Source organism: Chiroxiphia lanceolata, chromosome 14 (genome assembly GCF_009829145.1).
Source record: "Chiroxiphia lanceolata isolate bChiLan1 chromosome 14, bChiLan1.pri, whole genome shotgun sequence".
NCBI classification, from domain to species: domain Eukaryota; kingdom Metazoa; phylum Chordata; class Aves; order Passeriformes; family Pipridae; genus Chiroxiphia; species Chiroxiphia lanceolata.
Genome location: NC_045650.1, coordinates 10,629,496 through 10,654,856, shown reverse-complemented (window position 1 = coordinate 10,654,856; position 25,361 = coordinate 10,629,496). Strand labels below are relative to the sequence as shown.

General features: G+C 39.9%; 1 protein-coding gene across 2 annotated transcripts; it reads right to left on the bottom strand.

Annotated features, from left to right (window-relative positions):
• Positions 1–24,413, bottom strand: WDR44 (WD repeat domain 44). 2 transcript variants are annotated; one of them, XM_032702037.1, is made up of 20 exons: positions 24,234–24,413; positions 17,906–17,939; positions 15,387–15,461; positions 14,259–14,889; positions 13,528–13,658; positions 13,339–13,431; positions 12,370–12,506; positions 11,402–11,485; positions 10,974–11,080; positions 9,844–9,995; positions 8,464–8,602; positions 8,310–8,374; positions 6,974–7,087; positions 6,040–6,162; positions 4,947–5,138; positions 4,677–4,778; positions 3,182–3,297; positions 2,196–2,323; positions 1,392–1,523; positions 1–1,074 (listed from the first exon to the last, which is right to left on the bottom strand). In XM_032702037.1, the coding sequence occupies exons 1-20, from the start codon at positions 24,308–24,310 to the stop codon at positions 980–982; spliced, it is 2,727 nt and encodes a 908-aa protein (XP_032557928.1). In that variant the 5' UTR covers positions 24,311–24,413; the 3' UTR covers positions 1–979. The 2 variants fall into 2 exon arrangements, with proteins under 2 accessions (XP_032557928.1, XP_032557929.1); XM_032702038.1 differs by lacking the exon at positions 24,234–24,413 and adding an exon at positions 23,935–24,010.
• Between the last annotated feature and the right edge of the window lie 948 nt (positions 24,414–25,361).

Below are 25,361 nucleotides of genomic sequence, written 5' to 3'. Positions count from 1 at the left end.
TTTCCAAGTGTGTGACCAAGTTTAATGATACATCTGTTCTCTGAAACATTTGACCATCAATAACATTTCTTGGGTTATGATGCCCAGAATGTTACTTCATAGGTGTTTTATATGAATATTTACAAAGACTTTCAAAATTCAGTGGCACTAAACAAACGAGAAGAACTTAAAACTTTAAGCTACAATGCTTAAAAAATGTAAACAGTTTATTTTACATAGTTGTAAAATATAAGAACTTTCTAATGCAGCTTAATTTCATCTGGAAGGTGAATATATCCTGGTGCCCATGAACAAGGAATGAGAGAATTCTTTACACAAGTATTGTGCTCCAGTGTGCAAAAAATTATATATAAGAAAGGAATCTAAAGTTCACAACAATTAAGAGACAACAAAAAAATTTTCACGTCCTGAAGTCGAGAAATTTATAAAAACATTTACACATGGTTGCTGACCCACCAAAAACTTGCATAACTTAAAATTCTGAACAATAGCTACTACAAATTCAAGATCTTTCCCAAATGGAATTTTGTGCAAAGACCTGACAAGATTATTCAGCATTTTTCCAGCCTTCCCTTCCCATCCCCATTCCTGACATCTAGTGGCCACAAGCACCACTAAAATCCTTTTGATGGATGTTCCAATCTGTGCATGTAGCCAAAAGGCACACACATGTGTGAGAACGTTTTCGTGCAGAAACCTGTGCAGTTTCACAATAACGTTGCAAAACAACTGTTTGCAGAAAGTTTAGAGTCTAATGTTTGGCAGGATTTTTCTTACACATTCCTTTCTGTCCTACAAGCCCAGGTGTTAACAGGCACACTGCTTTCCGAGGATCCAATATTTGAGTAGCCTTAAAATAAAGATTTAAAAATAAATCAGCCTGTAACATTATTATATTAGATACTTTGCTTTTGCCTGCATTATTTAGGGAATTCTAATCCCACAGTACCATAGCTTTATGCTGTCAGTTGCAAAACAACTAAGATACATATTTCTTTTTGTTAATGAAGACTTTAATTGCTCCAGTAAAGTCAGCTGATAAAAGCACTTCTGTGTGATCTGTCTTCAGAGCTCCTGAAAAGGAAAGAGAATAAACCGTTAGTCCATTAGAAAAAATAGATAAAAATCAAGCTGTTATTAAAATATAAGATATCACTGTGATATCCTTCTTCCTCTATCATATTTCTGTTATCTAGTCAGTACTTTAAGAAACATCTGCATTTCTAGGAAAAGGAACATTTTTATTGATTTTTGATAGAGCTCTAACTCCTAACAGCCCCAGTGTAAAATGAATAATCCTAAAGTACACAGGACAACAGCTCTGCCCCTCACCTCACATTCTCTCAGGCTTCAAGAATGCAACAGCTGCAGAGCTCATCATAAACACCTACCAGAGGGTATCGTGTCTGACGTCTCAGAATCTTCTCCCTTACTTTCAGCTTCTTGCTTTTCAGAAGTTTCCAGTGACACCATCAAACCAGGATTTGGAGCAAAAATCGCAGAGGTGACGACTGCGTTGTGCGCTTCAGAAAGACAATTCAATTTTGATTACATCATTTCAAGGAATAGTTAATTTTACAAGAATAGCAGGCAGAAGTTGTAGTAAATATCCAAGAATCTCAGTGCTACTGGCATCTGGTAAGCTCAGCATTCAAGGAGCAACTGTCATTGTTCTATAAGCTTGGAGATCTCAGAAGTTGTCGTAAGTGCCCAAAACTAACTGGTAGTAGGTCCAAACCACATTTGATATAAACATGGCCCCACATTTCCCAAAAACTGGGTGACTGTGGTGGAGATAAAAGAGCTGCTTTTTTTTTTAACCCCTTTTTTTTTTTATCCCACCATGAAAGAGAAAAAACTTGCATTTATTTTCAAAGTCACTTTTTCATAAAGGATCTAAGGGTTGATAATTATTTTGATTTCTACACTTCTACAGTCAAGTTCTGCCAGCAAAATGTTACATTCATTCAGAAACTCTTACTGAAGCTGGACAAACTCTAAACTACTCTGTCTCTTGCCATCCCAATCATGCATCTGAAGAGAGACTCCTGTGAACAGGGATTTCTGACAGTCCACCATTTACAAAGCCTCTTGCTAAGAATTTGTTCACACTAAATGCATAGCAAATAAAACAATGTTCCAATTTGCAAATCATATAAACTCCCATAAAACAAAGATCAAAAGCTGGTTTTTACCTTTAATGCCTTCCCAGAAGTCATTTCGGTCTCTTCTTACAGATGTAAACTTGCTCAGGTCGTGGTACGTACTCCAAATATAGACATATTTATCTTCTGAACCACTTACAATGTAGGTAAAGTCATGGCTAAAGATTCAGAGGAGGAAAAACATTACTTTTCTTAGCTGTTCAAGCATCCATTACAGTAACTCTGCAGATGACTTGCAGCTTTACAAGTGCATTCGGTTTGAGTTCACAATTCAAACTGATCCTTTATTTTAGTCACTACAGTTCAAAAAAATACACAGCCCTTAAATGACTATGTGTGCAAGCTTCCTGATGCTCTCCTTCTGGAAGAGAACTGGTTCTCATGGATAGCTCTTCTGCAGCTTCTGACAGAGGAGTGTGGGTCTAATAGCTGAACTAAGCAACAAGAAAATGGCATCATCTTTAAGTGTAATTTTCATCTGTTTGAGCCCAGAACCTGTGTGAACACCTGAGCCTGTGTAACAGGAATTGTTTGCAATACAAACACAGGTTAGGGAAGATGAAAAGCATTCAACAAGATTGCACCCAGATGATTGTATAATGCACACTGACAGACAGCACCTGCAAATCTAATTCCGGTATTTACTTTTTACAGCTGGGTGACCAACATATACCTGACAACAATACCTGACAAATTAAGGGAATAAAACCTATTTATCACGGAGAAAAGATGCAGAGTTCCAGCCCCAGCAGTTCTAGCACAGTTCCTGCACTTAAGGAATATTAATGGACACACATCATACTGTTCAACAGGATTCACTCATTCACAGAAGCTCCCAGCTCACAGGCAGCTTCATCACTCTTGACCAGAGCCTTTAGTTACCTTTGTATTCTGAGCCAAGTGACATTTCAGAGGCTCAGTTTCATACCAAAGTAGATTATTTAAACAAAAGCCTCTGTACATCAGCCATGGCATTTCCCAAATCTAACAACCCCGTTGTTAAAATACTGTCTTACCTAAAGCTGGCTTTGATTTGGCTGCTACTGTTGACATAACCTTTGTACTTCATAGACAGAGACAGATCTCTTAGGTCATACAACCTGATTCTGGAATCATTTGATGTCACTAGTATCTAGAAAAGAAATAAATAAATTTACAAGTGAAAACAATTAGCATGCCCAAAAAGGAGCACCAGAGTTAATTCCAACAGCCAATATTGCAGTTCTTTTGCTTAAAAAAGTGTCATAGACAAAGAATAGGCCCAAAGAGGTAGAATAAGATTCAGGACAATGACATTTTTCTCTCTCACCTTCTATCAACAGACAGAACAACTTCACTGTCAAGATCACTCTGACTGGTCTGAACCAGAACAGCTGCTCTTTACTGAAGTAAAACATGGGCCCAAAGAACACACATCCATTTGGAATGGATATTTTGGAACACATTCCACAATAATATAGCAGAACAGATCAATCATGAAGCACAGATCAGAGGCCATTATCTGCCATATAAACAAACTGGGCTTTTCTTGGTTGATGTGAGTTTGCTTTTGTTTCACATTTTTCAGGTCAGAAGCTTGGAAGTGCTTATAAGGAACAGAAAGGGTTCTCAAAATGCGTAAGGGCACTCAGCTGATTAGCCCTTCTGTGGAACCTCAGAAGCAGACTGCAGGTTAGCCAGAAGTCTCAAGATGACACTAGGAAAAGGGTGCAGAAGAGCAGCAGGTAAATAGTGACCCCTACTTATCTAATCATTCATGCAACAAAGTTGTGACAACTCTTGGAAACACCATCAGATTACAGAACTTCCTATTTATTTTCAGGAGTTCACACTAAGCTCTGATTTATTACATAGTTACAACTCAAAGCATCTGATGGAAACCCATAGGCACTATTGATTCCTGAATCTTCTGCATGTCTTTGGAATTAAGTAATTTCTGTGTCACTGTGTGATATAGGAGATAACAGCTGGTGATCTGCTATTCTAATAGAGCCAGTTGTTGACCCCACATCACCCCTGAAATTTCATATACAAGTGAGACACTCTCCAGCTTTAGATCGTGACTTTAATATTCAACAGCATCTTCTTTGCCTGGGGAGAATTTGACCCTTTTGCAACATAAGACTTCAATTTAGACTGAAACAAGAGGACTGATTCTGGAGAATCAAGTGCACTTGTTTGGATAACAGCTTCTGAGCTTTCAGCATTTTTTCAGCTTCTGTATGAAATACATTTTGAAATGAGTATTAAATTGAAATGAGTAGTTATTTATGCCAAAGAGGTTTTCACTGAAAGCCACCTGTAACCATTTTCTCACCTGTACATTAATCAGAGCATAATGTCAATTAAAATATATATGCTCTATTCTACTCTCTATTCTACTACTATTTATAGTCTAAATCAGCAAAGAGTAGGGCTGATCTTAGTAGTGTTAAAAGACTTAGCGCAGACTTATCGAGCATTAAACACCAAACTTCAGTACTGAGCCAAAGGTGCACCAAAAGACAGTACCTTATTTTCTCCAGGTAAGGGTTCAATGCCAGTAATTTTTCTTCCAACTCTGTTTCGACCTCTGGTAGAACGCACGTGTATTTGTGTGTGGTACTTCAAGTGCTGAAAAGACATTAAAGCATGTCCTGATTTGAAATAATGGTGTAAAAGCTTAAGTTTGCTTCAAGCTCTAATAGGTATGCTTCTTGATATTTAAATAACTATGACTTCTAAATCTGTTTATTGTTTAACATCAAAAAAAACCAAACCACAGTCTCAAAAACTTTTTACCTCTGTGTCATAGAAGATGCATCTCCCATCGTAGGTGCCTATCACTGCATATTTGCCATTCTGACAGAAGTTGGCAGCTGTAATCAATTTTGTCTGCCCATCTACTTCATTCCATAATGCCACTTTTTTGTCAGGAATGTTCCAGAGTCGGAGTTTTCCATCCAGTGAACCACTTAAGAAGTACCTGTCATCCTGAGAGGACACATATGTTTAATCTCTGCTTGTGCTATGAGTATGTCCCTGACTTCCTTAAAACCTTCCCACTCCATTTCCAAACAGCTTCTCTCATGAACCTCCCAAAAAAGAACTCTCCCATGAGCTGATTATAATATTTAAAGAAATTACTGGCAAATGGAACTCAAATTCTTACAGATTTTTGACAAGATTACACACTTAGATTATACCTCAGGTTAGAAAACTGCTCACTGCCAGCACAGGTACTTTCTACTCTCTCAACTTAAGCTGGAAAAACACTAACCTTGTCAGGAGCTGGAAGCTCCTTTCAGAGTTTCCAATACATCTACTAGTTCAGGGGACATGGACAAATGCTTTTCCTCCACTTGAGTTTTATTAATATTAGGAAGCTTTATTACAATACTTTTTAAAATTTATAAAAAATAAGATAAGTTGGAAGGGACCTCTGGAGGTCTCTGATCCACCTCTCCTGCTCATAGCAAGGACAGCTTCAAAAGTTTGGTCAGGCTGTAGTGGATTACATCCTGTCAAGTTTTAAACACCCCAAGGATTCTGTGGTCTCTGGACAATCTGTTCCATTTCATTATTCCACTAATATTTCATTGCAACATCCCTCACTGGAAATTCTAATTTTTCACAAAGTCACTCTAAACTACAACAGCTGTGATATTACAGCCAACAGACAATTCACTTTCCACATCACAAACAGTTAAACCACATGGACACTCTTGGTGAAGCTCAGTGAAGATGAAGACATAGTTCTGGAATAGTATCCATTTTTTTTAAATGCACAAACTCTATTATTCAATTATATTTTTTAAAATTTGAAAATACAGGAAGAGGACTGTTATAATTTTAAATTCTGTCTCTGCAGAAGTAAGAGGGCAGTTACACTTACCCTTGGATGGAAAGCTATAGCAGTGACAAAGTCTATATGCTGGAAACAGCAAAGACATTCTCTTCTTGATATGTGCCATAATCGGACAGTTTTATCCATAGAAGAAGAAAGCAAGAAGTAATTCTGTGAAAGAAGAGAATTCCATGGTTATTAACAGACAGAAAAGTAACTGAAAACACAGAAGCAATCTGATTGGTAAAGCCTTACCAATTTCTCTGTTGCCATGAAACTCAACATTTAATCCTTTTAGATTAAAAGGTTAATCCAAATTATCATTATTGATTGGTGCTTTCCTTAAGACCAATACCTTGACCCTCAGTCACTGAAAATTTTCTGGAAGAATCTTAATAAAAATGGATACTTGGAATGTAGTTAAAGTATTCAGACAAGAAACAGCATTACAGGTTTCAGAGATGCCTAAGATCCTTTCTCCAGTCTGTGTCCTTATAACTGCATTGCCATGTGGAAAATTAAGTGAATAAGTTTTATGTGAAACATTTTCAAAGTTAAGCACAAGGTAATTCTCTCATTTTAAGATATATGTATATATTCAGAAACTTCAGAACATGCACACTTTGCATAAAACCAGTGAAATACATTGAAGACAAGAAAAGCAGTAACATCATTAAAGAGAAACCACACAGCTCAATGGAAAGTCCTCCCACTCTAAACAATTCACCTTCACTATTGAATACACAACTGTAATTGTTACTAGCTTGATATTTTTTAAGACAACTTTTAATTAGACAAGCCCAGGAAGGTTGCTCATTTTGTTCCAACTATTTCAGCTGGAATATGTGTTGCCTTTACAAAACTTTTCTCTTAACTTCAATGACTGTATCATGCTGTTTAAATGTATGGTTCCAATGGCAACTGACAAGGGAAAACAAGGAAAACACAGGAGAACTGTGTAGACTGTATCAAAGTGCCTTACTTTAGACCAGGAAAGATCAAGAAGATCTGCTGTATGGCCTTTGTATTTGCAAAATGGTCGTTGACGAAATGGGGCATTTTTATCATCAGGGTCTTCATCAACTCCACTGCAAATCTATCAGAAAAATGTATAGAAACATTACCAAATATTAGCTGGAAAAAAGAAACAATAAATAACAACTCTTACTACTTTAAAATAAACAATACTGCATAAATAAACAACCAAAGTAAATTTCAAGTACAATGGGTTGTGAAACATCACCCCGACACTGCAAAATGTGTTTTGCAGTTCTGAGTTTTCCATTCTTATTCAATATAGCTCTTATTCAATGGGATCAGCTTGACAAGAATTGAAGCAAACATCCAAAGATAAGCTTTTGGAACAAAGTACTTCCACCTTGAAAACTGCATTCCACTTCAGAATATAAACTGTGAGTTCAAGTTTCCATGTTTGTAGGGCATATAAAGAATAATAACTTCCTAGTAAAAGACCATTTTAAAAAAAAAGGTGCAAAGTAAAAAAAAAAAAACAAACGCTCCTAGAAGTTCCTATACAAAACCTCTCCTGAAACAAAAAAACAACCCCCAAAAAAAACCCACCAGCACTCAAAACAGCATTCCTGATGTGTGTGGTTAGGCAAGCCTACTGACTTACCTGAGTTAAAGGAGGATTGCTGGCTTCCCAGCTTCCCCCCTCCACCAAAGCAATGCACACTAAATAATGCTACTGCTAAGATCTTTGCTTAAACCCTGATTTTGTCATCTGTTTCTTACACTACTGGAAACCAAAAATAGAAAAAAACCACCTTAAATACATCAATTTTAATGGCAAGGTTTACTACAGTATCTGAAAACTACACAAGTTAGAATATCTGAGTACTTTTCATTAGTCATGTTCCATTTATTCTACGTGAAAAATTTAAATGCGTCAGGTTTTATTCTGCTTTTGAGCATCTCACTGTTCAGTTTGGCCTTCTTGGAAAAGACATCATCGAGTCAGATTTTAACCACAAGTAATGCTCAGACATAAAACACTAAGACAGGAAATTCAACAGTGTAGGTCTTTTCCCCCTAACTTTTCACTCAGCCATCTCCTCTGGCAGGAGGCCACAGCACAGCTATGCAGATTTTGAAAGGCACTGGGTTCAGTGACAGACTTTCCTTCTTGCACCCCATACACATGGGATTAACAGTATTTGACTGAAGATGTCTACTGATATGACAGTTTCTGCCTCAAGGACAGAATGTGTGTTTGGATAAAGCAACAATGAAGATCTGGCAGCACAGAACAAAGCAACGCCCCCAGCTCCTTCCCTTCCAATACCTCGTGTACCTACCCCTGCGTCGGTGTCAGACTTGGAAGAATTCAAACTCTCTTGAGATGGGGAGGGAGAGACACGGCCTGGAACAGAGACAGAAACACCATGGTCAACATTAAATTCCCAAATAACTAGAATTTGTAGTGTTTTAAAGCGATGCACAGAGAGATACCTTCTGTGTTGTACTTCATGCGCATGTTATTGAAATAGTCAAAAGCATTCTTCAAAACCCATATTCTCACTACATTGTCCTGTCCTGCAGATGCCAGTAATCGACCACAGTGAGAAAATTTCATTGTCCACACAGCACCCTGTCAATAAAAAGGGATGATGGTTTAAGTTACATAAAGTGCTTTTTTTCCTTACCAAAAAACCTTTCCTGTAATGTCAACTGACAAGACTTAGGACACACACAAGATACCACAAGCAAAATAAACTGTAGATCAAAACACTGATAAGTAATTGTTGAGATTGGTGGACTGTGCAACATGTGCAAAAACAGCTTGAAAGAAAGTGCTCACAGGGCAGAGGACTGTAGGACAGGAGTTACAGGAGGTCAGCACTACCACAGAACTCCATGTAGAACTGGCACAGTTGGTAAGAGCCAGCCAATGGTTCTGAGGGACTTAGAACCTCCTGTTTATTTTGTAGAACTGACAAGTATTTGTAGGTGCACTTGAAGTTAGCATCCTGCTATTGAATAAACAGCTTCTAGGCAAGTGACTCCACCAAGCTCCACCAATTTTGGTTGGTTTAAAAAGTCATATATTGGCATTATGGAAACTAACATACACAAATTACCAGTAGGACTGAAAACTTCAAGCTTGCATGACAAGCTTGAACTCTCCAGTCAATGACTGCTGCAGGTCATTGCCCTTGGCCTAACACTTAAAGATGTGGGACTGCTCCAATTGTCAAGACAGTTGCTGTCAGCAGAATGATCTGGGAAGTCATGGTATTCCAGACTCCACAGGGAAGCATGCACACCTCCAACAGTGATGAATAAGTAGCTTTTGTGCCTCATTCTCCACAGGCACCTCTGCAAATAAATCATGGTTTCTCCCCTCCTTATCATTCTGATCCACATACTCCATTAACCTCTCCCTACTTTTGCCTCCAGAACCTATCAAGTATTTCTTTCAATATTTGGTTTGACTCTCTAATAGACAGACTAATTTATTTGCTGCTGAGTAGGTCAAGCTTGCTTCTTTGTGCTCAGTTCAGGTAGTGGAAAATAGCCTCTTTCAGCCTAAATTTGTAATTGCAGGAAACAAGAAACCAAGTACCACTCAAAGCCATAACTCTCCAAGGGAAAGCTCTGGAGAATTCCTGATGCCTGAGTATTTACATACTATTTTCCCTCCTGAAGATCTGGTCAAACCAGCCAAAATTTTCATTTTCTTGCCAGACTATTATTTCCCAGAATGAAGCTGTTCTTCAGGAAGAATAAACCTGACAGTCATTTCTGGCAGTTGCCAAGTAGATGAAAACTAAAAGTTGAATCTCATGCTGAACAGATTTAGCAAAACCACAGATGGAATTAGAGACCTACCATATGCTCTCCACTGAGATCCTGAACAACTTTAATTTGTTCAAAATCGTAGGGTCCCTTGAAGCCATGAGCTGCTTTGAACTTCACTGGTCTTGTATAGGGCATCCCTTCATCATCACTGGAAGAGGGATCATCTTGATCTGTATGGAAGACTAAGAGGAACACAAGTTCAGCAGTACATATTGCAGCACCCACTTAATCTGTTAGTAAGCGTTTGCCAATACTTTTTGGTAGCAGATTAGTCTTGAATTAGCAAATTTCTATAGGCAATTTTAAGATCTTAGAGCAAAACAAGAGTACTGTTGCATCAAGATCTAAAAATACATCTACATCAGTTTTAGGCTGCAATGAATCCAAACACTGAACACTGAAAATAAGAATTGCTACCAATTTTTGTTCTGCCCCTTTCTTTGCATCGCTCTTGCATTCAGCAGATCCTGCACTAAGTGATTTCTGTCAGTTTAATGTGTGATGAAAATTATTCTGTGGCTTTCTTCTGACTGAATACACTGCAATGGCCTGGTGACGTGCCCATGAAGCATAAGAATTGCAAAAGAGCTGTGGCCAACAGCCAGTGGCAACACAAGATGCTGAAGTGCAGCAGTTCCATGGCACTTATCTCAGGCTGTGGTTAGACCAGCTTGCTGCAGTACTAGATGTCTGTCTGAAAGAAACACTGATGAAACAAGAAGGGGAGAATTCAGTTGTAGTTGGGAAGTCTAGCAGGAGTTCAAGCTATATGAGAATTTTAATGGTGGCACTGGTTGTCCAGAACACAATCTAATTTATTAAAGTAATGAAGACAATCCCCACTTCTACCTTTGGTGGTATAACTTTCAAAAAACACTTTACGTTTTGATATCCAGACAGCTTTCTAACAGCACAACAAAAAATTAGAGTATTCAACTGGTTTAGCTGGTAGGGTCTCTCAACTACTACAAGAATTTATCCCTGTAACCTGGTAACCTCAAAACGCCTACTAAGCTGCAAGATTTAACTCTAAAAAGTCATATCAACTGCAGAACAGTAGTAGAATGCAGCAGTATATGTTCCTCTTCCAGCTTTGATTCCTAAAAGCACAAGGATAAACAGACTATCCTATTAAAAAGAGAGAAATAAATGTTGCTTACCTTCGTCTCGAACACTCTTAACTTTATTTACAGCACGTTCACCATATTCTTCAGCAAGGTGCTTTGCTTTCTTCACAGATTTGCCAAGGAACTTTTTCAGCTGAGTCCTTAAAAAGAAAGGGCAATTTTTCAACACATCACCATGGTAAATTCTCATTTTTTGCTATTATGAATCAATAGTTTTGATTTGAAATGCAATCTTATCTCTTTTCATTACTGCTTCTTAAAATAAGCATTTAATTTGACAGCAGTCATGTAATGTTCAGTTCAACTGCAGAGGTACAGGATTACGTAAAATCAGGTATCACTTGTAAAGTGATTACTTGAAGGGTAACTTGTTCAGTAGTCAAATGGGAAGCTTCAGCTTAGAAAAACAAAACCTGCATTTTCTTTCTAGGGAAAGTAAAAACCATGAAACAGCATCTTACGTCTTTTGTTTTAACCTCCCTCCATCAGTATCAGTTTGCTGTGTCTGCATTTTGTCTTCATCATCAGACTGTGCTGCATCATTACTAGGAAATACAGAAGTGATTGTTTAATATAAAATCATAATTAATCTAAATTGAATTAAACATTAGTAAAGTAGGATCTCCATTTTAGGATCCATCTTTATTCCTCTATATAACACATTAGAAAAACATGGACACTATGTTATTCACATAATAAACAGATCTTTCAGTTCTTAGGCATCTTGATAATAAAGCTGCACATACTCTTTAGGTTCCCAAGATATATTACTCCCATCCACAAATTTCAAACTTAAGCTTATTGTGATGCTTTGAAATCTAAGAGCAGACAAAATACATGGTATTATTGGGAACTGGTAACATGCCACTTTGTTCTCATATCTTACTTTCCACAGATCAAATAAACTAACAGTGGTCAGTTCTGTAACAGAAGTTTGTATACAGAAGAGTTCAGTTCTAGAAAAGTGAGCTTTTCAATGGTAATACAGCAATGCAAAAAGCCTAAACATTGTCTAATATACAAATTTATACAGGCCTTTGAAACAAACATCTAGACTGACGCTATTTCCTGATCATTAAGAAACTGTCTTTTTCTATCAGTATTTACAAACAAACTCAGTTTTATACATCAGAAGGGTCTAAAGCTCTATTAAGAACAGGTAAACCTCAAGGTAGTCAGCTGTGCTGATGACAACAGATCTTCAGAGGACCAAAGTCTACTAAATGAAACACTGACAAAGCTACGGGAGGTGGTGGCATGAACATAAACTGTGTCTAATGCAGTGTAGAAATTACAACATCTAGCACACCAAGGGCTGGGAATTAGCACTCAGATTAGTCAGACTGATGGACTGGGGCTCCCTTTACTTGCATAAGAGCAGCCTCCACGTATGCAAAAACTACAGGAGCAACAGCATCATGATTCATACCTGACGTATTCTTTAGTTCTCCTCATGATATGCAAAGTTAGGGGATTAATGCCTGTTGGTAACTTTTCTTCTGCTAGACTCAGGGGTATTTCTTCACCTGTGTCAAGGTTTTTTATCATTACACTTGCTAGAATTTCCTATGGAAAAAAATGTGAAATCAAGAGAACTCAATTAGACTTCAAAACCTAGAGCAAAAGAGAAATCATCCGACACAGATTATTTATCTTCATGGGAAATTCTGTAGCTCACTATATATTTATTTTGCAAACTGTAAATTGGCACATTAGTGCAAACACTATCAACCAGTATACACAGATGAACAATTAGATGTCATCACAAGCTTCAATTTCAGAAATCAAAAATGCAGCTGTAGAGACATCAGCCACTGCCTGACACCTTTCATGCTAACAACAAACATTATGTAATTAAAAGACATCAGTCTTCCCCTTTCAGATATTCTAACTGCCATAATTTAGGTTTAGTCAAAGACAAACTTTACATACAGAGAAAAAGCATTTAGACCTAACTAGCACTACAAAGGAAAAGGTTTACTTGGAGCATCTCATGAACACTTGCATAGCTTCAGCTATGGTTAAAAAAGCTATACACTGATGGACACAAACAAAAACTTACAGAAGCCTGAAATCATCAGGACTAATGGAAGTATTAACTAAAACAACTATTTTAGCACTAGGAAGATTATTCTTCTATTGCCGACTCCTTCCCCTTCTACACACATGAGAAAATGCCAGGTTTGCTGGTGTTCCCTCACATGGAAATCCTGTGAAGTGTTTGCATACCCACATTGCTAGGAGTGCTGGCACAGTGGCTTTGCCCACCTAAAGCACTTTGTGGTCCCTGAGTCATTGGCCCTTCAAAGCATGAGCTGTAACAGACCTTAAACACCATGAGCTCGTGTTTGTCACTATGCAAAGCAATGCACCATGCACAGACCACAGCCATTAATACCTCATCTGTGAGCTCTCTTCCAGAATTAGACCTGGGCCTTTGTGGTCCAAGTACTTCATTTGTTGTTTGGCCATCAGCTGCTTTCCCATTTTCCTGAAATTTTGTAGACACACAATACATTATCTCTACTGTAACACTGAAATAATATAAAATGTTACAGTTATCAAACTTATAACCATTTCCCAATACCTGTGCAGTGACGATTTTATCTCCACTAGTTGCACTGGCCAAATCCAAAGAAGGCTGAGAATCTTTGGGCACACCCTCTGTCACTGTACTTGAGGTTAAAAGACCACCAGCTGTGAAGGTGTCTCGAGAAACTGAAAAGGGATTTATGAGAAGGAAGAGCATGACACTTGCCACAGACCAGCATTGAATCCTTAGATCAGAGTTACATTTTGAACACCATTTCTGACAAATTTGATATTTTTAAAGATAGCTGCCACCAAATCTAAGTTTCAATTATGTATTTCATATATCAGTTGGATATTCAGGCACAATTTCGCACTTTGGCCTTTAAGTTTTATTAACTTTTTTTTTTTAATAGTCATATCCTTAGTAACCCAGGACTACTCATTTTCATGAGACCTCAGTCCACATCTTGACTTGCCTTTCCATGCAAATACAGACCATGCACATTTTATTTGAAGTAACTTTTTTTTAGTTTATGTATTGATGAGTCAATTTCTCCCTGCTACAGCAGCAGCTATTTTAGTAGGAAGTGTTAGTTTACAAGAAAGTCTATGCATTAGGAACACTTCTAATGCAAAAGGGTATTAATTCATTGTAAGAAGCTAAGATTGTTGAAGGATTCTTTTACACATCAACTAAACTAAAATCAGAAGACTGAATGATCCTTCACTAAAAACGAAAATAGTAACCATGTAGATAACTAAACCCATCTAAAATAGAATACTTGCCTTCTAAGACAGGTTTCTGCACGTCAAAATCCAGTTCGCTCTTCTTCTTCCGTGGCGGTGGTGCCGGCCGAGCAGGGGGTGGAGGTCTCGGGGGAGGAACGTTTGTTGGAGGTGGGGGCCGAGCTGGGACAGGCTTCTTTGTGCTTGCAACTATGTCAGGTTCTACAGTGAGCTGCCTGGGGGGCTTTGCTGGGGGCATTTCTTCTGTTGGAGAAAGGTCTTTGGTAGATAAGTCCGAAGCTGCTTTTTCTAAAGTATTTGCCTCCTTCTTGTCTGTTATGTCCTCGTTTTTGGATGCTTCTCCTTGTGCTTCAGTTTCATTCATTTTGTGGGCAGTTGCATTTGTTACTTTTGTTACTTTATGAGTTTCCTGTTGCTCAGAAGTAAACAAAAGCTTCCCAGGCTCCAGTTCAGTGTCCTTACACGTACTCTGATACTCTGGTTCTCTAGTGTCTTCTGGTAATGGTATTTTAGCAGCTAATACTTCTGGGACATCACTAATGATACCTGCTCCAGGAATCCAAGCATTTGCATCTGAAGTTGGAACAGTCAGTTCTTTTCCTCTAGAAGCTAAAGAATCATCCTCTAGTTGTTGTGCCTTCTGGCTTTCTTCTATAATACTGTCAATGATCTAGAGAAACAAAACAAAACTGTTCTACCAGTCACCAGCAGGCACTTCCTGGGTAAACTTACCAGTCAGCCCATACAACACCCACAAGAAATCTTCCAATGAAGACTTGCTTTATATTCAAAATACATTTTGTTTATGAATTCTGGAGACCAGAACCTTAGTGCAGAAATGGGCATATGCAAAAGATAAAATACAGCCACTAATTTCCAGTCCTCTTTAATGTACTTTAAGATAAAGCTCAGAAACAAAAGCTGTTCACTCTTCAGAGTTGTCATGCATTGCTAAATATGATCGTGTAAATTACACAAATAATTCAATACTGGTGCATCCTAAATATGTTTTTAGAATACTTAATTTGGTTTTTGCCTTTAGATGAACATTCTTACTAATATTAACAACAAATTCTAACCTATGGCAGTTTCAGGATGAATACTGATCATTCAATTATTTAACATTTCTAGTTTGATGCTGGAAGCTCAAAGCAAGATTTAACTAACCTCTTTTGAATCATCTTGTTTCATTTCTTGTACAAAAACTTCATTTCCAGATTTGATGAGTTTGCTATCCATATCCTACAGAAAAAAAGTCATAAGATGATATTAGTGTAGTTCTTCAGGAAGATGATCTAGCAAAAAATACAGCTACTACAAATTAAATAGCATAAAGGACAAATATTCTGCTACATTTTCACACATTACTGCTGTCACATGCTTAAACAGTAATGCACAGTACATGAGAAGTATTTCATACCATCAAACACAGAAAGCCTGCACACTATGAAAAAAAAAGGCAGTTATTTTTAAGATGTTTTGGCCTCAGCTAAAATCAAATTGAAGGTAGCATGAAGTTTAGAGAAACATACACGTTTAATAATCTACAGCAAGGATTTCATATTAAAGTATTTTTTCCCTATATCAGCTTGTGGAATAGGATGTAAGAACTGTATTACAGAAAAATACAATAGTAACTATTTAGAAATTTCCAGGCTAAGTCAGGCAGATCTATCAAGTAGTCTCAAATATGCTTTTGAGGTTCTAAGATGGAATCTTACAGCCTACAATTATTCCTAGTGCACACTGTCTATTTTAGCCATCAGTCATCTTCATGCAGATCCTTCCAAAATCTAAACAAACTGAACTGAAAATATTCCATTTGTAAGTGAACATATTAATCAATTCCTGAAAAATCTTAGGTTCAGAAATGCAAGTAGTTCATACAACAGGATCCTGCTTTAACCTAAGCTGATACGACGTAGTAAGAACTTTATCGTACACCTTCAGCCCTGCTAAAAAGTTTGTCCCCATCTTTCTTATAAACCCCCTTGAAGTATTGAAAGGTCACAACATCACATTGCCCATAAGCATATATATCAGCAATATCTGAAGGGGAATCTGATGAAACCCCTGACAGTGGAAGAGACCTGTGGAAAATCCCGTGGCCTCAAAGCAGAGCCAACTACAACAGGGTATTTTCAAACATTTGCCCATATTCTTTTGAACCTTGACAAGATTTAGTGTGACTGTCTAGTACAGATACCTGAGAAATTTCTCTTCAGACTTCTTCTAGATAGTCAGATAGTCAAACAGAATCTTTAGAGCATCCTAACATATTATGTTTGAAAAACCCCCACATAACTCCTGCAGACATCCATCTTGGAGAGTTCTGACCTGAAGAAATGGCACATCATGCAGAGACAGCTGCAGTTATAGAAAAATTCTTTCTCCCTCTCCACTCCCTCCTCCTCCTTCCGCAAAGTTCTTCTAATCTAAATCCAAGCTCTACTTTGCTTTATCACTAAAATCCATCTTCAAAGAGACGATGACTTAAGTGTAATCAGTGCCTACAGAAGCCCATTATATTAATTTCTAATTCTGTTGACATTAAACTCACACACCTGTTAAACTTTGGACTTAGGAAATATTTCTTATCCATTCCAAGACAAACCATACCATTAGTCACACATTCACTGAACTGATACAACACGAAGCAGAGAAGCCACTACTTTTTCCACCTCCAGAAACTTAGCTCTGAACAAGTGATTTAGGAAGATACATAAAAAAATAAAAAACCTACAAGCAACACAGAGAACTTCATAGCTAATAATTCATGAAGGCATTGAAGTTAGTTTTGAAGTTCATTGATTGCACTGAGTTTAGTGAGAATGATAAAACAACATTTCTTGAAAGGCTTACACATGTAATACTTAACCATTAAAGGGACATTAAACAGAACACAAAATAGGGGGTAAGGCTCTGTGCCACAAGAGCTATAGCAAGATATGGTATCACTGTAAAAATACTATTAATTCAGAGCAAAGTGCTGCTGACAAATCAGGAACACCAGCTATGGATTTCCCAACACTTTCTGAGAAAAACGACAGACAAGCCTTCTTTACATCACAGTATTGTATAGCATCACCTTTGGCCCTTCTGAGACCAGGAAATGAGTGTTAATTGCACAAGGTTCCAACTCCTCACCTATTCAGTGTGTGCTGGATTCAGCCACCCTGTCACTATGCACAGATGCAGCATAACAATTACCTGTGTGGGAAGTGGCAATGCTGTCTCATTAAGCTAAATATAGTGTTTTATCTTCACATAACCTAGAGGGAGGCTTCTGAACTACAAACATTAAGATTCTTCTTATTTTGCAGACAGAAGAGAGCAAAATCAACTATTTCATATAAATTGAGATCAAAACCCAAGTGCTGCAGAGACCTGCTTAATGCTCACAAATCAGTTGAAAGAGGGTAGTTAGTTTAGTAATCAAGTACAGATTAGTTAAATTGCACATACACATTTCAGAATAAAATGAGGTTCATGACACTGTAACATACCCTAAATAAAAGTAAGGCTGGAATTTCAAGAGACAAGCACAATTGCTACCTGCAACGAGGAAAACCTATAATTTCTTTTGTATGGAGATGTCAGGGCTACTGCAGCACATCTGCTTTGGGTGGAATACTCAACATTGTGTTCACCAACATGCACTTGACTGATTTTATGAAGAAACTCACCTTTAATACACTGGTTCCAACTTTTGTTGGTGACCTGTTAGAAAGAGAAGACAGACTTAGGTAGAGTTGAGAGACACTAAGCTTCATTTAAACAGTCCACAACACAGCCTTCCTTTACAGGGAATTTATACTTGATGCTCTAGACAAGCAACAAAGGGAATGTTTCTCATACCAATTGTTTACAATTAAAGTGGCCAACTGTACACAAGGTATAGATCCAAGCTTCTACAAACCCTGAGAGTTTGTCTGCAGAATCTTCTAGAAACCACTTTTCTATCACCCTTCTCTAATAAATGGATGCTATTACAAGTACTCACTTAAAAACCTTGTGCATTACAGAGAATTTAAAATTAGCACGTACACCAAGCACTGGGTGGACATTAAAGAAACCCAAACTCTCAGAAAGTCAGCACTATCACAGCCATTCTGCTCCTCAGACTCTCTAGCAAACCTAGTCTTGTTTCTAATCAGGACATTTGCTATAAATAGAAATAAAACACACTGTAACAGGAAGGAACTAGTTTTGCACTACTTTCCAAAATATGCACTGTGAAACAGTGAATTTGCATTAGCAACCACTCACACCCCACCTCTCGTTTCACTAATTAATGAAAGAACAAGCTACCTTAGGGGAATGGTATCAAATAATTACTTCTCATCAAGTCAATTCAATTAGTGGATGGTCAACTCCTATTACATCCTGAACTTACATCTTCCACAAGGCTTTCAGAGTTCTAGAAGATGTTTAAATATTGAGTCACACTGCTTACTCTGACTATGGAATCTTGCTGATACATAAAGCAAAGGTTGAGCCAAATGATTTTTCCAGGTTCCTTCCACGTTGGGCTGTTCTATGATTCTATCAGTTTGTCGGCCACAAGCAGAGACAAAGATAAATTCCCTAAAAGCCAACTGCCCAATGAACTCCCTGGATCTCACAGGCATCCCAACTGGCTACCAAGGCCAGTGACACTCGACAACCCTGAGTATCACCTTGTACCAAGCAATACAGACAAATACAGAGATCTCAGACTCATTTGCCCCTCCTGCCTCCAAAATGATGGTTTGAAGGGACAATACTTTCTGAAAAATAAAACTATTTCCATTTAATTTTTAGGAATTTCAGTTCTCTTTACCGTCTAAAAGCATTTAATCACAAAAAGCAAAGATTACCTTTATACAGCAGAGCTAAATAAACAAGAAAGTACAGTGGTACATAGACACTGTATCCTTGTAACTAATTTAACACCTTAAACCAAGATGCTTCTGTCCAGATATTGACACTTAAGGTGCAAAATATCTGTAACACAGTTTTGAGGCATGATCCTCCTAGAAGGCACTAATGCCAACAAGCAAAAATGAGCAAAACCAATGTTTTGACATAAAAAACAAGAACATTTTTTGTCTCTCAAAATACATTGCTGGGAAAGGCCGTTGCCCCTGTGGAATTTCTCCTTACTGAAACTTTTTCAGTTCCACTATCAACTGCTGGATTTCCTAAGAAGCAGTGGCAGAAATGTGTCACAGTTCATTAAATCCATAAGATGACTCTAACAATGAAATATATTTATAATTGCCATATAAATGCCTAGGCTACAGCAAGGGTCCTATTGTACAGGCACTGCTTAGACTTTACCACCTAAATAAAATGCAAATCCCTCAACTGCAAATAGATACTTTAGTTTTCTTCTGTGATGCTTTGCACCAATTATTCTGTCAGTTCTGGTACAGGCAACTCATTCTTGCACTGGTTATGCATAATAGGAGGCTCAAAAGACACTGCTACTCTTTTAGACTTCTTCAGCTAATTAGTTTTGCAGGAAATCTTCACTCAAACAAAACCAGATGTTATTTCCCACTCTCAGTCTTTAGTCAACAACCTTGAGAAAAAGCTGCTTGAGTGATAAGGGTTACAGAGCCAGCAGGTGTAGAATGTAACATCGTGCTGACAGCTTGACAGAGCACACGTACACAAGTTAAGATGGAAATTACATGGTTTTAAAACATTGCAAAGCTTACACAACTGTTTGGCAAAAACACAACTTTCAGATCAGTTTGTAATACAGCCAGATAAGTTCAGTGGCTTCTTTGAGATGACGTGAGCTATGTGTCTGAAGGCACCATCGTTCCCTTAGCTGAGAAGAGTTGCTGCTCATGTGCTACTGCATTTGGACAAAGTCAGTCACAGGGTCAGTTTGGTAACTGAAGTCTTTTGTAGTTCAACGTGACTCTGGAATGGTCTTGTCTTCCCAACCACCTGAACTTACCAGCCTTCTCCACTCTCCAATTAGGCCACTAGTTATATGGATGCAGTATCTGAAATCCTTGCATTTTTAAGAAGTATATCTAGTGGCAAAAGTGTCTGAAAGGATTTACATGAAGGTCAATCCAACGATCGAATATTGATTTTGCTTTGAAAGGCCTGTACTTTACAGGGTTATCAGGTAGGACATGAAAACTGACATGTGCCACAGAAAGCATAAGGCAAAAAGTTAATCTAGTATGATTGTTCACTAAATAGTGGGATCTGAAAATTGACAGAAACAGATCTTCTAGACTGTATTTCAGTCTACTTCTAAGTTATCTTACATGATACCAGTTTTACACCTGTTTAACAGAGCAGGAGTTCAAGGTTTATCAACAAAGGTTAAACAAAATTCAAAGAAAAATCCCATTTCACCTGCACAAACAGATGTCTGATTAGTCTCAAAGTCAAATAAACTCATGAAGAGCTGCTTTTTTATTTATCCCACTGTCCAATTCATCCTCATAGTGACCAGACTACAGGAAGTTCCCATTCTGACTATGAGGCAGCTTCAGCCCAGCACCTATTTGAACTAAGCTTCACGTTTTCAACACACTGTTGTTAAGTTTTGGGACAGAAAACAAAACATTTAGCCCTTCAAACAAAAAACAATGTGAATGACTGGCCTTGGGCAAATCCCATACTGACAACACTTGCCTTCCTGGGAGGATGTCCATTGTTATAAAGCAGGTGTGCTACCAGGCAGAAGGGAAGAGGTTTACAGTGCATGTGTAGCAGCTGTGCCCTGCACAGAACATACAGGTTCAACTACCAGCCCAGGAACTGCATTTACCGCTGTCCTGCACATGATGTTCCTCCCTCTAACCTGTGGCTGGCCTGGAAGCTGTAATTACTCTTGCTACAGCTCTCCCTGGCAGTCCACACCTCCAAACCCACAGATTCACTGCTGCAATGCACTGTTTGGGCTGCCCTGGGAAAGCATTTGGGAGCTTCAGCAAACTCAGAGCACAAAAATGCGTCTGCAGTGCTGCAACAACGAACACTTTACACTCCATCTGTTTGCTGCCAAGATCAGCTTTGCCTGTTGGCTAAAATACACACACATACACAGAAGTTGTACTAAACATCTCCCACATGTCAACAGGGCACAACTTAACCTTACCTAGCTTCCTACACAGAGGAAAACTAGATTCTTCAGGAAACGGATTAAGGCAACTTCAAAAAGACAGGACTACTAAAGTTATAATTCAAGAATTTAAATTAAGGTTCCAGAGGACCTTTATCTGCATCATTATCTGCATCCTCTCTTTTGTTTGGTTTCCCATAACAATTTTTAGGATACAAGTATACCAGGAACAAACTTGGCCCCTACTGTTAGGCAAATGATATCTATCAGGTTTGCAGCTGATTTCAGAGCAGACATATCACTTTTCTTATAAATAAAATATAGAGGGCCTGTCACATGCCTGCATTCAACCAGGTGTGTCTTACTTCATATTTTCTTTCTCTCAAAACTGACATGATCCTGCACAGCACTTCTCATGCCTCAAATTTCAGCTCTTTTTCTAAAACCTTCGATGGCTATATGTTTCTAAAGTAGAGTGACAGAGGTGAAATAAGGGCATCTTCTGGCACAGTACCTCTCCCCCTCTCCATCTGTTGGATAACTAAGTCCAGAGTACACTCTCCACACATCCTGTCAAAAGCAGAATTACATGTAGAAGGCAAGATCTAGAGCAGAAGTGAAGCACACAGGCCTGGCCTGGGGAAGTTCAGTACTCTCCAAACATCTGGTTTGACACACTTCACCTTAGAGGAGTCATCAACCCAGGAGTGCCACCTCGGACCACTATCATCTGAAAGAAACACTTTGTAACAAGTTCTGTAATTTTTGCTAATTAATTCTATGTACTTGAGGATGGAGATACGGTGCTTTCCTTGAGAGAGGGACTTAAGCATCAGTATCTATTGACTTACAGTGGGAACTGGGAGCTTACATACAACTTAAAAATTCCACTCTTACACACCAGGCAATTAATAAATAGCAAAGACGTCTGCAAGTCGACATGAACACTTGGCACCACTTTATCAGCAGTTATTAAACTTCCCCACACAGAACTCAGGACAGGGAGGAGGAAGATACAAACCCCACATTTTTAATGAGGGCAAATATATCTACACTGTTTTGCTAAAAACTGCCTATAGCATGTACTGCCAAAAAGGATTCCCAACTGCTTTTACTGATCATCAGAACACTGACTGCACAAGGAAATGTCTCAAACTGCAGAGGGCAACACGCACTTGTTTTCAGTTGCCCTTCCTGCCTCAAGAAGGTTTTGATTTTTTTTTTTGTGGTCACAAGTCAACGCCATTACACATGCAAAAAAATCCAATCTACGAGCCTGCTGCCAAGAAGTGTCCAGTGTAAATGTGAAATCAGCTCTTTAGAAACTCAAAGCCTACTTAAGAGAAAATACTATCCATACTGTGAACACAGATTGGGTAGCAGACTGAATTACAGATCAGTCTGTATTGCAAACTAAGCCCTCTGAGATCACCTTCTTATTTGACTCAGGTTCACAGAATTCTATTAACTCGAGTCTATGATGTATTGCTAAAACTTAAGGAAGAGCAATGGAGAAATTAAAAGCATTCTTCACTTTAATATCTAGTGAGTGACTGTCTATATCAAGGTCTGCTTAAATACAGGTGAGGGAAACCTGCGAAGTCAGGACACGTGGCATTATCTGTACCAAGTTAAAGGTTGATGTGCAGTTGGGCAGATTTAATGGCTCAGTTCTACCAAAATATCTGTTTCCCTCTTTCCACCTGCAGCCTCAAGACACATAAATCCCACACCTTCACGCTCTCCTGTCCCTACCCTGACAGGTTCCAGCTGCTTGCACTTATTGAATAGTTTTTACTTTTTCTAGTTTTCATCTGTTTTCAGTTACTTTGAGTTAAAGCAACTCAGAGAAGAGTTTGATGATCACTAGCCCCAGAGGAAGGTAAGCAGTTGGAGAAAAACCTCATTTCAGCAAAAGCACTGTTAATCTGGCTTATCACATCTGCAGAACTGTACACCAAGATGTGCTTTTCACCAGGCTACGGAAGAAGATAAGTTCAGAAAAGCTTTGATACAGGATGTGCAGGTGAGGAGAAAAGATCTAGCCTTTCCTTTGTTCCAGGCATCCAGTGACCACTGACACACAGATTAAAACAAACTCCTTGGTCAATTATTAAAGCTTCAAATGCATTGATCTCACAATCCATATCTTACTGGTCTTTGAACAAGCTACATGAAACGTCATCCCACCAAGGGAAAGAATGCAGAGGTTTGATCCAGGCTACACAAAAACCAGAACTGATACAAGTCATAACCTTTCCCAGGACGCAGCCAAAACGAGCTTTTTACAAAAAGAGGGAGCACATTTGGCTGACACCAACAACACAGTGCCATGGTTAGTTCTGAGGCAGCACCACCGGGATCTACATTATAAAAACCTGTTAAAACTGCACTACGCAGAACCATACGCTGGCTAAATGGAAGAAGCATCAAAACGACAGAGAATCGCAGAATTGCCAGGGGTTGGAAGGGACCTCTGGAGATCATCTAGCCCAATCCCCACGAGAAACAGCGAAAGTATTAGAGGCATCATTAAAAACAGACGACAGAGCACACCAGAAGTTGCTCTACGTGCAGCAACAGCTGCCTGTTGCTGACAAAGCTCGCTCTCTTCTCCCTTCTCGGAAAATCTGTTACTTTTATAGCGTTTCAGGGATTACTTCTGCCGGTCCTGACTCCATCTCCGCACGCCTCTTCCCAACACCGCACACAGGAACGTATGATCACACAGGTCTGATCTCATCACCGCACGGTCACCGCCGTCCCCCCATCCCGGGGCTCCCCCCGAGCCCCGTTGGGTTCCCGCACCCCCCGCACCCCGCGTCGTCAGGGGGGGCCTCGGCCGCGGCGCCGACCCCGCTCCCCCCCCTCCCCGGGGCTCCCCGAGGAGCGCGGAGCCGCGCTGAGGGCGGGCGGGCAGAGGCGGGCGGACTCACGGCGCGGGGGAGCCGCCCGCGGGGTGCACGTCCTCGGGGGCATCGTAGAACTCCTCGGTGTCGCTGTCGGACGCCATGGCCGGGCCGGGCCGGGCCGCCGCCTCCGCGCACCGCGCGCGTATCGCGAGAGCGGCCCGGCCCCGCCCCCGCCCGGGCGGAGCTGCGAGAGCGGAGGGGCGGGAGGGGCGCCCGCGCTGCGGCGCCCCCTGGCGGCGGCGGGAGGCGGGTGCGGGGTGGGGAGCGGGCGCCGCTCGGCCCCTCACAAATCACAGACTTACTGACGCACAGACTCGGTGAGGCTGGAAACGACCTCTGAGATCATCGAGGCCAACCTTTGACCCAACACCACCGTGTCAGCTAGACCATGGCACTGAGTGCCACGTCCTGTCTTGCCTTAAACACCTCCAGGGACGGTGACTCTGCCACCTCCCTGGGCAGCCCATCTCAATGTCAAATCATCCTTTCTGAGAAGAAATGCCTCCTAATGTGCAGCCTAAACCTCCCTTTTGCCACTATGCCCCCTTATCCTTTCACTGGTTGTCTGGGAGAAGAGCCTGATCCCCACCTGGGCACACCCTCCCGTCAGGGAGTTGTAGGGAGCGATGAGGTGCCCCTTGAGCCTCCTCCAGGCTGAACACCTCCAGCTCTCTTGGCTGCTCCTCATCACACTTGTGCTCCAGCCCCTTCCCCAGCTCCGTTGCCCTTCTCTGGACCTGCTCCAGCACCTCAGTGTCCTTCCCAAACTGAGGGGCCCAGAACTGGACACAGCACTCAAGGTTTGGCCTCACTAGTGCCAAGTACAAGGGGAGAATCACTTCCCTGGTCCTGCTGGTGGAGCCCAAGAACCCTCGGGTTCTTGTCTCTCGCTGCCCAGTCAAACCACACTGGCTGTGACTCCCAGGTGCTCTGCAGACATGGTAGCCACGTGCCAGTGTTTGTCCCCTCTGTCAAATACCACCAGAATGCTGGGGGAATGGAGAGGAGCAGATACACAGTGGGAAAAAGGAAAGGAGAGAGCTGGTGTGTCCCTACCTGGCTGTAGAGGGAATCGAGAACAGGAGTTCGTTCACGGAAAGGGTGATTATACATTGGCATGGGCTGCCCAGAGAGGCAGTGGAGTCACTGTCC

Excerpts from the sequence above, each read along its gene's own strand:
- WDR44 (XM_032702037.1), bottom strand. The coding sequence starts at position 24,310 with ATGGCGTCCGACAGCGACACCGAGGAGTTCTACGATGCCCCCGAGGAC. Across the intron at positions 6,163-6,973 it reads TTGATCTTTCCTGGTCTAAA|AATTACTTCTTGCTTTCTTC; the intron begins GTAAGGCACTTT and ends CTTCTTTCACAG. Across the intron at positions 5,139-6,039 it reads CTATAGCTTTCCATCCAAGG|GATGACAGGTACTTCTTAAG; the intron begins GTAAGTGTAACT and ends GTGTCCTCTCAG.